This window comes from Felis catus, chromosome B3 (genome assembly GCF_018350175.1).
Source record: "Felis catus isolate Fca126 chromosome B3, F.catus_Fca126_mat1.0, whole genome shotgun sequence".
In the NCBI taxonomy this organism is placed as follows: Eukaryota; Metazoa; Chordata; class Mammalia; order Carnivora; family Felidae; genus Felis; species Felis catus.
In genome coordinates this window covers 34,025,176-34,039,663 of record NC_058373.1, presented here as the reverse complement: position 1 = coordinate 34,039,663, position 14,488 = coordinate 34,025,176, and the positions used below count along the sequence as shown (strand labels likewise).

Genomic DNA, 14,488 nt, shown 5'->3' with positions numbered 1-14,488 from the left:
CTTTCAAGTGTGGTTTTTGAGAGAAAACAGCTCTAAACTTATTCTTCCTTAGTCTCTACTCTTGACCTTCTTTGCCACTCAGTAAGCTGAATTGATTTTATAATTTGGTATTCGGTGTTCCACAGGTGTGGTCTCCCTGTAGCCATGGCAACCAGCCAACCGGGGATGGACTGTGCCGGGTGGGGAGAATGGGGGTATACCCACCTCTAAACAGGAGGTTCTGCCACCCCTTGGAGCAGCCTGACTCTGCTGGACCCAAGAGACCCACTGTAGAAACGCTGCTGAAAATGTGTTTAAGAAGCAAAGAGTCCTTGGGGCGCCTGGGTGGCTCAGTCGGTTAAGCAGCCGACTTCGGCTCAGGTCATGATCTCGCGGTCTGTGAGTTCGAGCCCCGAGTCGGGCTCTGTGCTGATGGCTCAGAGCCTGGAGCCTGTTTCAGATTCTGTGTCTCCCTTTCTCTGATCCTCCCCCGTTCATGCTCTGTGTCTCTCTGTCTCAAAAATAAATAAACGTTAAAAAAAATTAAAAAAAAAAAAGAAGCAAAGAGTCCTTATATTTTTGAGACACCTCCTGAAAAATATAAGGATAAAGGGGGTCCGGGATTTGCAGAGGGAAACAGGATAAGCCATGACTTGATAATTATTGATGCTGGGTGATGGGTATACGGTTTATTATACTGTTCTCACTGCTTTTGTTTCTATATAAATTTTTCCATAATACATTGTACAAAATTAAATTTAGTAAGTCTGTGAAAGTGAGGGTACAGAGATCCAGTGACCATCACAGGCCCACTGTGTATATGACATTTACCACGGGGTCTCCTTTCAACCCAATCCACCATTGGCTTCTGAGTTTCATGGTGTCAGATGCCCTAAGGGAGGAAAGTCAGCTCTCACATGCTGTCCTTTGTCCTCTCATAAACACAAGCACCTTGTTCCTTGCCGCTCTTCTCCTCTCTTACCTCCCCTCCTGAGCACAGACACAGTTTTGTCACTTCTCACCTTCGCCAACTTGAACAAGTTCCCCCCCATCCCTGATCAACGCTCTGACGGGGACATGCGCCTGCTTAGCTGTGTCATGAGGATTAATTTTAACCGTGTATGTGGGAGGGTCAGCATGGCTCCCAGCCTCAAAAGCCCACAGAGGTCAGGAAGGTCATACAAATGAATGAAGGTGATCAGGTAGGAGAGAATCGTGTGACCCTCTTGACCTATCTTTAGTTTTGTCACTTTTAGTAGACACACAAGTAGAAAGAATTATGAGCAAGTTTCTATTTCCGTAAGACAAATAACAATGCGGGCATGATCATATAAATGGAATAAATAACCCATAGCCATCAATAAATGGACAGTACACTGAGACTCAGCCTCAGCGTGGGGGAGTATTAAGGAGTGGAGGGTTAGGACAAAGCAGAGCACACAAACCCCATCTAACGGGCGGTCCTCCTCAGCTCCAGCTGGTTCCTGCCATGACAGATTGTAGAGCCAATGGTAACATGTCTTCTTGTTTTACAAGAGAAGCTAGAAGCTACAGAACCCAAATTGAATTTGGGTTCAATTATTTCAAAACAAAACAAAACACTATGACGGCCAAACTAAGCCTATCTGTGGGCCAAAATCAGCTCACGGGCTGCCAATGTGCAACCTCTCACCTAGATAATGGGATATACTACGGTTTCCCTTCCCATCCTTTTCTCTTCTTCCTCTAACTTTCCCCACCCCCCTGTCTATTTCCACATTCTTCTCTCCTGACTACTCTTGCCCCTCTTTTCTATCCTGAGTTCAAGGGGTGGAAGGCATTGAATGGGTTGAAGAAGTGAACCAAGAAGTTGAAGAAACCCGAAGGGATGTGATCTAGATGCCTCACCTCCCTCAGGGCCTAGATCAGTGCCTAGCACATAGTGGGTCCTAATGGAACACTTGACGTGGGGTCACTTCACTTTCTTGTGCACACCCTGCCCTTACCCGAGGAATCGTCTCGTTTTTCTCGACAGCTTTGCGAAGTCGTTCTGGCCGCTCCATCATCAACGGGAACTGGGCAATTGACCGGCCAGGAAAATACGAAGGCGGAGGGACCATGTTCACCTACAAGCGTCCAAATGAGATTTCGAGCACCGCTGGAGAATCCTTTTTGGCCGAAGGCCCCACTAATGAGATCTTGGATGTCTATGTGAGTTTGGATGTTTCTGGACTGTTTGAATTTTGCATCTTGCTTCTTCTAAGTCCCACCCTGAGCGCAAATAAGCAACAGATCATTGCCTGTGCTCAATAAAACCATTTGAGCTGAGCCTTTGAGGTGCCTAAATGCTTGGCGTTCACCTCCACCATTCACCTCTGAATGTACCTAGCTCATAGAAACCTTAAACTCTGCCAGATGCTTATTACCCTCAGAGTTTATTGACCCCCTAAAACCATTTTTACTTGTTGAACCAAATCAGAGGCAAAACATACCCTTTATTTCATGAGCATTGGCTCCGCTCCCGGCACTTTTTTCCTAATGCTAATTTGGCATGTTTTCTTTTTATGGCAAAAGAAAGCAAATGCCCAAGGCAAGACAAGACCGCTCAAGTTCCCAGCCCTCTTCAAATTCTATGAAAGCAAAGGAAGAAACGAGAACTGCAGAGTACTCCAGACGATGTGCAATAAAGCTTGAAGGAACAATACAGACGTTTACTACAGGTTCCTTGCCTTACAGAAGACACAATTCGGGATTTATTTTACAAGAAACTAAATTATTAGGTTGCCCAAGAGTATAAAATGGTCCTTATTTTTCAAAGAAACCACTAAAATCCAGTCTTCTTAAAACACTCAGGAAATAAAAAAGGTGACAAGACATAAAACTCAAATCAGGTTTTGATAAAGACAAGCTCAGCCACAGACCTGTACTCTCTTCCCATCTCTAAAGCCATGCTAATCTACATGCTATTTGCTGTCTTAGGATTCTATAAATATTCGTTCTCCAGCTGTACAGTTACATGTTCATTCCTGTTGGGCCTAGTGGCTCATAGACTAGAAACTATAAAAGAAGCCTTGTTATAGTTAATTTTGAATATTTTTTTTTAAGACTGTCCAGTTGGTTGTTGGACTCTGGGTAAGTTTCCAATGGCATCAGGGGTAAAAACCCAGGTTGTTAAAGGCCCGGTGTGGGTGGTCTGGGATTCGGTGGCCAACAATAATTTCATAAATGGGACAGGGTTTGCACTGGCAGAATGCTCATGCAGAAGAGGCATGGGGGAGGCAGGGAGGGTTTCCAGCCTCAGACCCACTGTTAAATTATGTGGAAAGAGAAACGAGAGAATTAGGGGTAGATGGTGGGAAACAGAGGTCACCCCACTTCCCCCCTTGGGGCTCTGTGCTCACCGCCATGGTTCCTGGGTGTAGGGAGGTCAGTGGTTCTCATGTCTGCCTTCCCACGGGTGATTGTAGAACGGAGGCCCCTTTTCACATGTAGGAAGAAGGTAAGGGGTGATGGCGGGCAGAATGGACACTCTCATGAACAAAACAGGTCCCACCATGCAGGAGTGACTCCGAGATGCTTGTGGCTTAAAGATTCCAAGAGATAGCTGTGATTCTAACCTCTTGCTCCAGATGAAGAAATCAAAAACCGTGAGACCATGGGACTTGCTCTAGGGTATACAACTGGCCAACAGGAGAGCCCCTTTATAAAGCAGTAGGGACAGTGTCTCCTTGCCTGGCTTGTATTTACACTGAGGATTCCCATTCTGCTGCTCCATTTAGCCCAGCGCCCTGCCCCTCGCCAGGAAGGCCATAGGCACAAAGGACTCTGTGTTCCAAAGCCAAAAGGGAGGGATTTTTTCTGCAAAGGCCTGCTGATTGATTTTGTGGTTTTTGTCCCAGATGGTGTTTAATTCCTGACTTCTGCTGCTTCCTGCTTGATATCCTGCTTTTGTCATTGGTTCCTGAGAGAACAGGAACCAGGGAGACTTACTTGCCTTACACCTGTTTTCCTGCCCCCCCCCGCCCCCCCAACTCTCTGTGGCTCTGGAGCTTTCCATGGATGAGAGGGGATGAGATCCAGAGCGTGAACGAGGGAGAGGGTGGGGCAGACCTTTCCTGAGCCAGCCTCATGGCCAGATAGGGTTCTTTGAAGGAACCTCAGGGATGCCAGGCTGGCTCTGCCCAAGGCGGCTGGCTCTTCTTTGCATGATTTTCTCTCGCCACCTAGTGTTCAGATGTGTTCCCCTGTAGCGTAGACATGGCTGTCTGGGCTATTTTGAGAGCACTGAGCACAAACTAAGCTATGGTATAAGACGGTTGAGAGCCAACAGAAAGATTCTGCTACCACTGGTCCCATCTTCCTATTTGGAATGTATAAAATCTTGACTTTCCCCTAGTTTTCTTCCAAGTTCTTCATTCTTCAAAAGCAAAGAACAAAAAACAATCCAGGAAGAGCTTTCATTTAATCTGCCACAGGTTCACTAATATGATTAGATCTGAATCAACCCACTCATTAACAGATAGTGCCATTTATACCACGGAAACTTGGCCCACAGGCAAGGTGTGTGTGACAGTGCAGTGACATTGACCTTTGTGTTGTCAGATGATACACCAGCAGCCTAATCCGGGAGTCCACTATGAGTACGTCATCATGGGGACCAACGCCATCAGCCCCCAGGTGCCTCCTCACAGGAGACCAGGTAAAATCTCTTGTGTTTCTGCCAAGCATGCCTATTTCCTTCTAAAGCCCCCCGTCTCTTCCTGTGCATCTCCCTTGTGTCTCTCAGTCAACATGGAGAAAACCCATGGGCACGCACTTAATCTCAGAGAATGCTTTACTATTTGTCTGAGCCTTTGCTGATGAGTGTGTCTCATTCACTTGATTCAAAAATGAGGTGGACATCCTGAATCTATCTTTCCAGTTCGACATTTGGAAGCACCTCATATTAGGTTCCTACAGCTGCCCTAACAAATTTTCGCAAACTTAGTTACTCAGAACCACACAAATTTGCCACCACACGGTTCAGGAGGTCAGAATCTGTCCAAAACGGGTCTTGCTGGGCGGGAACCAAGGTGTCGGTGGGCCATGCTCCTATGGGAGGCCCTAGGGGGCTCTGTCACCCTGCCTTTTCCACATCAAGAGGCCTCCTGAACTCCTTGCTTCTGGGCCCCCGCATCTTCAAAGCCAGCTGAGTAGCACCTTCGGATCTTGGGCTCCGACCCCATTTTTCCGTCATCACATCTCCGTCTCTGACTCTCGTCCTCCTGCCTCTTGCTCGTGAGCATGCAGATGATGACATCGGGCCCATCCAGACAATCCAAGACAAGTCTCCATCCCCAAATCTTTAACTTCCTCACATCTGCAAAGTCCCTTTTACCATATATGGTAAGATATTCACAGGTTCCAGGGATTAGGATGCAAACATCTTCAGAGGGCCATTATTCTGTCTACTTCATGCCTTTTCTCTTGGTCACCTTTGCTTCCGTCAACACTGCTTTGACTTATAAGAAAAGAATAATGAGTTCATGCCTAGCTGTCTACCTCTTTCCCGTGGGCTTTGCTGATAGACACAGCAGGCAGCCCTCTGACTCCACAGATATTTCTTTACCAAATGATAATGGAGCCCACCACCCAAACGGAGACTTTCTTTTCCATCTTTTGAACAGGAAGGTCTGCATAAATATTAATGGTATCATCACCCACACACTGAGTCCTTGCTCTGTGCCAGATACTGCTGAGCCCTTCACACAGATTAACTCATCAAATTATCACAATAGTGCTCAGAGGAAGGTGCTATTATTAGCCTCATTTTAAAAGTAAGGAAGTGGAAGCTTCGATTGACTTATTTGCCCCGGTCCCACAGGGACCTCAGGCCAGCCTGTGTGACTGTGTAACTATTACGCTTCTTTGAGTTACCTGGTCCGACAACTGTCCTGGGAAGTGAGGGCACAGGAGGCCCGGCCCACCATCCTTCTCCAGCCCACCAGATGGATAACCGGGTTATCTGATTGTCACAGGTCAGGCAGAAACCACCTGGCTGCATGGAGACAACAGGGTGTGTGCCCAGCCTATGGGGTGCCCGTGTTGTCCGAACGGCAAATCAGCACAGCAGGAACGACACATAGTCTGAGAAACCAAGTGCAGATGGCAGAATATTGAGGTTACTGAGGTCTGATGCTGATCGATAAGGCAATTGGACAGACTACTTGAAATCATATAAGGTGATGATGACCGATAACAAGCCTGATGAGTCTCAGCTGATCGGTAGCATGGGATTGATGGCCTGGGACAGGCAGGCCCAGAAGGAGTCAGTTGTAGAAAGTTGGTGAGGAGGGGCATTCTGGGAGTCGGCTTTACCCTCCATGAACTCAAATTCAGCTCTGCTGGTTTCTGCTGGCTTGCTTCAGACAAGTCAGGAACTCTCTGAGCACATCCCCAGTCTACAAAATGGTGAGGGGAAAAAACCCTACACTCCCAGGATTTTTTTGGAGGCGACAGGCAGTGGGAAAGGATTGAATATCAGGTATCCATCCCGGCACGGTGCCCAGTGTATGCGAGGTACGCAAATGATTTTAAAATGTTTTTGTCTGGTAGCATTTTAGTCTCACTTATAGCGGGATGACTAGTCTTGATTCTGTTGATTTAAACTGCATATAATTTAAGCCATGAAATATTTTAAGTAGCCAACTAAATAAGAAATACGGGTGAAGGGTGGGAGAGCCCTAAGTTTTAACCGGATTCTACAGTAACTCTGGGATCTGCCTCCTTAGTTTGTATCGAACTTGAACAATATTCGGTCAAAATAGAAATATATAAAGTAAGATACAAGTGCTCCATAACTGGCCAAACTTGGAAGCAACCAAGAGATCCTTCGTTAGGTGAATGGATGAATAAGCTGTCTGGTACCTCCAGACGGTGGAATGTTATTCAGCACAAAAAGAAATGAGCTGTCAAGCCATGAAAAGACGTGGAAGAAAGGTCAGTGCGCATTATTAAAGTGAAAGAAGTCGATCTGAAAAGCCTCCACGCTGCATGATTCCAACCGTACGACATTCTGAAAAAGGCAAAACTATGAGGACGTTAAACAGGTTCCCAGGGGCAAAGGGGGAGGGAGGGACGAATAGGCAGACAGAAGATTTTGAGGGCAGTGACACTATTCTCAATGCTACCGTAATGGTGGGTACATAGCACTACACATTTGTCGAAACCCGTAAATTGTACATCACCAGACTGAGCCCTGATGTAAACCATGGGCTTTGGGTGATAATGGTGTGTCGATGCAGGTTCGTGGATGGCAACAGCTGTCCTATTTTGGTGCAGGATGTTGATGGGGGAGGCTGTGCGTGTGTGGGGCCAGGGAGGATATGGAACCTTTCCACTTAATTTTGCTGTGACCCTAAAACTGCTCTAAAAAAAAGAATAAGGTCTATGAAAAAAAAGAAAAGGTAATATGCCCCGACCTCATCCCTCCCACCCCATCCCAAGAGGGAATATCTCTTTACAACTTGGTGGGATTCCACACAGCCCTTTCCTGTGCACATAGAAACACGCTTACAGCCACTTGGAACCTTTGCCTGCAATCCAAGTGTACAAGGGACATTGCATGCTGGGCTTTTCCAGAAGTCTAACTGAGATCTCACCTCAACTGCAAACCTATTTGAAACTTGTAGAAAATTCGATCTCAATCCGTATGGGGGCCCCCCACACACCCCTGATAGGAGTGAGGATCACCATGAGTAAGGTCTGCGGTGCTCAGGAAGCCCCAGCCCCCTGACTCCACCCTCTCCTCGCCTTGGAAATACTTCTCCCTCTCCCTGTGTCTCTCAAAAAAATGCTCTCCACCTTTCCCTCCTTTCTTTTCCTCTTTTCCCTCGACTGGCTGGGTATCTGGGCCTCCTTATCCTTCCTGAGAACTCAGGCTTTCACTGTAGGAAGGAAGAGCTGTTGACTTTCAGCAGCTTGTACTCTCTCTCCTGCAAAACTCCAAGGCCAGAAAACCTAAGGGCTTGGCCACTTGGACTGGGAGAGGAGGAGGAACAGATGCAAGGGGCAGAAAGCAGATTTAATCTCCGGAGGTGTCCGGCCACACCTCGGCGTGTATGTGTATGCAGGCTAAACTCTGCCATGCTTTTTCCTCTCGTCCAACAACAGATCGGTCATCTTTCCATATCACAACATACATTTTCTCCGGTTTTTTTTTTTGTTCCATTCTTAAAAAAAAAAAAAAAAAAAAAAAAAAGGTAACCTAGCATCCATTCATGGTTGTAGCCTGATGGTTTTTAACCAGGACCCTGGTGGACATTTAAATCCACTCCACTGGTGGGCTATTTCAAATAACGCTTTACTAGCCATGGTTGTACATGTGGCTTTATGCAAAAGAATGGGAACATTTGCACGATGAAGGTCCTAGAAACTGAATCACTAGGTCAGGAGGCACGTGCGTGTAAAGCGAGGGTGGATGTGACCAAATTGCCCTCCAAAAATGTGTGGCTACCTACCCTCCCCTTCCCCGGTGTATTTCCCTGTACTTTCCATGAGGGGTTTAGGGATTTTAGGGTCTCCAAAGTTTCTGATACTTACTCAGGCTAATAACGTTGTGGTGGTTGTTTTTGTTTTCGCGTGTGGTTCTTGAACTATGAGTGAAGTTGAGCGTTGTTGTGTGACTTTTGGCTGTTTGCATTTCTCTTTACGTGACTTGCCTCTTCCTGGCCCTTGCCTGCTTCTCCTCCTGAGACATCCGTCTTTCTCTCATTCGCTTTTAATAATGGTTTGGATATTGGGGAAATGAGCATCTGCATGTTTTAAACACATGTGTTGTGAATTAGAAATGGTGGCATTCTGCATAATTTCTAATGTTGAAGGGATCTCCTCCGTGGGACTCAGTGTCCAGACCGATCTCTCTTCTGTGTGTGCACCTGCCTCTCCTAGGAGAGCCCTTCAACGGCCAGCTGGTAACGGATGGGAGGAGCCAGGAGGAGCGAGAAGAGAAAGAGAGGACCGAGGAGAAGGAAGGAGATGGTGGGGCACCTGAAGTATTCACCTCAGGATCAGCGCAGGCCTTCCCAGTCAGGCATCCCGATGGCTTTTCTCCCCATCGACCGGACGATTTGGTGCCGGCGGCACCGCAGTCCCCACGGCGAAGCCGGGACCACAACTGGAAGCAGCTCGGGACCACAGAATGCTCAACGAGTTGTGGGAAAGGTGAGCTCGAGTGTGGGCCGGGAGGGTGTCCGCAGATCCCTGCCCCCCGCCCCCGCCCCCCGGTGAGGAACGCGTAGCTGGGCTTGAGGCACGCGGCAAACCCTCCCCTCCTTGAGCTTGACTGTGGGATTGGTCACTGGTGTGACGCTGTGTTGAGGCTCCCCAAGACCCCCCCCAAGCCTGATGATCCCCAAGAAGGACATGCAAGACTCAGAGAAGCTGCCAGGTTTGCAACTTTTACAGTGAGAAGATACAGACGGGCATCATCAGAGGGAAAACGCGCGTGTGGCCAGGTCCAGGAGAAACCAGGGGCTGGCTGCCAGGTGTCCCATCCCAAGACAGTTGCATATGGATGCACTGAATTCTCCCAGCAATGAGGGGTGACCGCAGAAGCCAAGTAATGCCAACCGGAGAAGCCCCTCGAGCTTTGGTGTCCAGGGGGCTTATTGTGGCTCAGTCGCATAGGCACGTAGCCCCCACGTTACCGACATTGGCACCCAGAAGTCAAACTGAGAGACAGGACATGGCCCGAGACCTCAGGCACAGAAAAACAGGCACTCACCCGAATCTCATTGTTGGCATAAACTCTCTTGCCACACTGATACAGCGTGGTCCCAAGACATAGAGAAACACCCCTGTCAGCCGGATATTCCACGGGCTCAAGGGGCCGGTCCTGAAGATGGGCCTTTCTTTGGAGTGTGCAGGGTCTGAGCACCCTGAGTTAACCCTCTCCCGCATGCCACACTCATTAATGGCCACAGAATGTGCTCACAAAGTGTAAGGTCACACAAATACCAGACAAAACTCATTCTCACATCTGAGATTCCAGAAAAAAGCATGCTGACTGGGCTTGAGGTGTTAGCTGGCTTTCAGGCTCACCAGCACTCACAGCTCTCTCCTTTCTGTAAAATCCTCATCCTGTATCATCCCGTTATCCCGATCCCGTCGGCTGAGACCCCAGGGACAAGCCTGCAGCCCAACGTCGCCAGCTCTGTGGACTCCTTGCAGGAAGGGAGACCGCACACCAGAGGGCACACGGGGCATCTCCCTAAACCAAAGAAAAGAGAAGAGTTACAGGACTGGGGAGAAGAGTGGATGGTGTGCAGGTGAAATTTACGTAAAGCTGGTCGTGATAGGCTCAAAACAAAGCGTGGCTGTGTGCGAGCGGGTCAGTATCAGTCTCGGTCTGAACTGTGAAGGCGATCCAGGGCCCTGTTTCCTGGAAAGCCCCAAAGCTAAGGTAGATATGGAATGTGGTGTCCAGAAACCCCTTCTCAAACCTGTGGCACCTGGTTGGAAATGAATGCTGTTTCCCAGTTTCAAGGTGGCCTAGATCCCCAGGGCAAGGATTTGCCTGTGACCATCCAGGAACTGTGTTGCAGGGATACCAAATGCATAGTAATAGCCTTCTGTTTGTCATGAAGTCCTATTGGTGACCCTGGAAGAGCTGTGCTTTGAGGGGAGGTTACCACAGAAACGGGGAGGCTGTATCTCAGAAAGTTTCTGCGGACAGGAAACTGACACAGTGAGAATATTGGTTTGGGGACATTTTTTTTTTCTTTTCTTCAAGAGGCTTGTACCTGAAGGCACAAAATCCGGAAACTTTGACAGAATTTGTGCATGGAAAAGCCTTTGGCCACCGCCTCAAAGCCTTTATCTTTTTCCCAAGCACGTTGGCTTAGTGGCTTTTGAGAATGGGATTTGGGTGTTCTTCACGGGAGCTGGAGCCCCTCCCTCCTGGAACCCCACCAGTCCCATGATGACCGACAACCGGAGAACTGATTTATGGAGCTGGTATTGTGCAGGTTTTATCATGCTTTTACTTAGTTGATGTGCAAAGAAGGTGGGCTGGAGATTCGCCGGGCTAACCTCTTTTTCAAGCTCTGTGAGGAAAAATGAAATGCCTATAGAATGTGTCTTAACCGAGGCAGAAAGCTAGAGATGATTACACATTAAGGCCAAAACCACTTTAGTGAGGACCCATCCATGAATCTGAAGAGGTGAGCAGTACAAAATGCAGGTGACGTAGGAACTCAGGGTCCAAATGTGTTCTTACCAAATACTCTGTAGTTACTGGTATGGTACCCACTAGAGGAACTGCTTACATTTGCGCTAGGTAAAATCGAGGGAAAGTTATAAAAATAAAAATTGTTGTCATGTGGTTTTATATCAAGGATGGCACGTATGGGAGATTCTCTTCCCTTTCACGTCCGTAAAGATCGCCTGGCCCAGCCTTTCCAGGAGGGTGAGATGTAGCCTTGTCCAGAGACCTTTAGGTTTTGCCTTGGGGACTTAATAGGATAAGGACATAGCTGTGCCATTTGCCAGCTACCCCTTCATGCTGCTCACACGGTCCTGTGTTCACTGAATAGATGCCACTTACCCTGGTGGTCATTCAACAGGTCTCTTATCTGCTCTCTACCAGGCATGATGGAGGGACCCCATCTCCAAAGATTCTGGTTATCTTCCCCCCAGCCAACCCCAGTCTGTGTGATCCGCACGGAGATAAAAAATCTGCCTCCCTTACTATTCTCTGGTATGGAGCCAGCAAACTGTTTAGACCTGCGGATTGAGCACAGATACATCTCCTCTGGGAAGCCCTTCCCAATTCTGCAAGGTCCCACTTATTCCATGGGACCTCCCGGCAATTCGGGACACGTTTTTGTCCCAGCTCCGTGTGGCCTAGCGGTCCCCCCGCATGTACACACACTTTGCGTTGCCTGCACCTGGGATCGTACCAAGCACGCACGGGGGCACCCCTCAGGTGATTCTTGAATTAACGAATATATTGTCACCACATCTCAAGTGGGGTGTAGACAGCTTTTAGAAAGCGTGTAAGAGTGGCTTTTACATCTTCATTATATCTTAGATACGCAAGGCTAGTGTTGCCTTACTTGTGTTTTATCCGTAGCTGGAAGAGCGTGGATTTATGCATTCGAAACTGAAGAGTCTTTTTCTCTAGATTTCCATATTATCTTGTTTAATGTCCTTAATAGAGTCTTTCTCTTTTGCGTTGTGGATCCACACACACATATACACACGTCATCTGCCCCTCGGATGCCCGGGATGACGTGTGCATTCTCTTCTTTACCCTGATAAACAGCACGGCTTGTCCAGTCAAAGAGACACGGAAGACGTGCCTCGGAAATCAAACAAAAGCAGAGATGCACTGTCCCCCACCCCCGCAACTTGTACTCCCAGCCCCTTTGCTCTCCCTCGTGACAAATGGCAGCAGCCGGGGGTGCCCCTCCCTTGGCTCCCTGGAAGGTTTGCTCCCGGCAGCAGTGGCCACACCTGCAGGACAGACGAGGCAGCGTGGATGCGGCAGTGGTTTGCTCAGCAGTAGTGACAGATGTGCTGGGACCAGGACCTTCTGAGCCTACTGGTGCCGCCCAGCTCTTTTATGCACAACACAAATCCACGCCCCCTGCAACCTCACCACTTGTCCCTACACAGACCTCCTCCAGTCCTGGTGGAGCTCACCAGACCACACGTTTCCATACGTCTCGTGTGAAAACCTCCCTTTTGGGGAAATGCTTTCAGCATCACGATATCACCATCACAGAGAAGGGCCCCGCCCCAAGCGTCCCAGATGGCTTGTACTCCATCCAGCATTTTGCCCAGACCTCTGGTCAAAATTTTGGCTTGGCCCCGTTGATTCCTAGGGTACCACGACTAGGGTGATTTAATTTTTTTCTTGCTCCGTATTTTGTCCCTCTCTCCACAGTGCCTCACCGGCCTCTATATACTGTCCCCTGAATTCACTGACTTGCCTCAGTTACTCATTTTGGATTACCTGCGGCACCGTCCCCTCCTCCAGGATAACAGAGTCCTGTTTTGATCAACACACACAACACAAAACCCAACTAAAACGATCCCGGATTTTCCCTGCTGCCTGAAGCCCAGCCAGCACCTGACCTCACCACCCCATTCTTGCTTGCCAGCAATTAGAGGCATAATTGGATGGCACGCTGTACAGTGAAGAGATGGCCAGGTGCCATTTTGAGTGACAGTCCCCCTCTCTGCAGAGATCAACAAAGAAAGAAACCATTGTGGTCCCTGGAGTCACTAGAGCTCTGGTGCCTTCTCACCATCAGAGAGAGAGAGCCTCTGAACCCATGTCCTCGACGGAACACGGGAGCTGAATGGTGGACAAGTGCTCTGTAAAGGCCGTAAGGGGTTGGGGGAGGCAGGCAGTGGCCATGTGCTAACAGCCCTAAGCAGAACCCATCTCTCTGAGGCACAGAGCATTCCTATGGTTACCTGCATCCTTCTAGCTGAAGATATTAAATTGCCCCCTCATTTGCGTGCCGTGTGGTTGGAATAGTTACTTTTGCTTTGCAGTTCACAAACTTGCTAGCAGAAAAGTTAGACCCACATGGTCCGAAGGGATAAATAATAAGATTTTTACTTAATCCCTTAATAGTTGGGTCCCAAATGGATACCCTGCAAGGCATGAATGGAATCTTATTCATCTTTGTGAAGTGAGCACGATGTGCTTCATGTTCGTTGAATTTAATTAAAAATCTCTTCTTAAAGGAAGCAGGTATGTCACTAGACAAAACTCAATTCCACAAAAATTGTTTGCTTCCTATTAATTAAATTAATTTAAGGGAAAAGTCAGTACTGCTTTTTTACTGAGCTAACAATTATACTTAATTGAGACATGATTTTAAATAATGGTCTCAAGGAATAGCCGCATTAGAAATGTTTACTAGCAGAGTGGTTTTGAAACACATGACCATTTCAGATTCAGAACTGTCTTACAAACTGTCGAGTTTCTTACAAGAACTTCCCTCTGGCTGGGTCATCACACAAGATCAGCTGAAACAAGCATTGACACACTTTTCACGGCTGATGAAATATTGCGACCTTTATGTTAAAAGTTATCCCTCCAGTTTCAATTAAATTGTAGCAAGTTGGAAGTTCAGAAACTCTGAACGCCTGGCCAGTTAGCAACAGAGCTAAGACAGAGCTGTAGAATAAGTGATAGTGTTCTGCCCAGCAGGAATTGTGTAGTGGCCTCGACTGGGGGTTGGCTGAGGGAACAGGCAATTATTTGTGAAGAAGCATCTTATTTTTCAGACCGTTGCTTGGCCTGATGACATTTCTCTTTGTACACCTTCACTAGTAATACTCCAGGGCTGCCACCAGGGAGCAGCAGAGAGAGGAAGGCAGAATTGAAAGGGCTTTTTTTGAAAGCGACAGATCTCACTTAAAAAATTCTGACTTTCTCTCCAAGACAGATTTATCCACATGAAGCCAGTGAAACTCAGCTGCGTATTTAACACAAAACAACAGGGGCGTCTGGGTGGCTCAGTCGGTTGAG

At 47.9% G+C, this 14,488-nt stretch overlaps 1 protein-coding gene across 7 annotated transcripts in view; it reads left to right on the top strand.

Moving 5' to 3' along the window:
• The window catches only part of THSD4 (thrombospondin type 1 domain containing 4), a 576,883-nt gene that overhangs the window by 536,338 nt on the left and 26,057 nt on the right, over nt 1-14,488 (top strand). For all 7 annotated transcript variants that reach the window (XM_023255096.2, XM_045059086.1, XM_045059083.1 and 4 more), the window contains 3 exons: nt 1,994-2,169; nt 4,561-4,657; nt 8,887-9,159. In XM_023255096.2, coding sequence (XP_023110864.2) covers nt 1,994-2,169; nt 4,561-4,657; nt 8,887-9,159 — 546 coding nt within the window. The remainder of the gene's footprint in view (nt 1-1,993; nt 2,170-4,560; nt 4,658-8,886; nt 9,160-14,488) is intronic.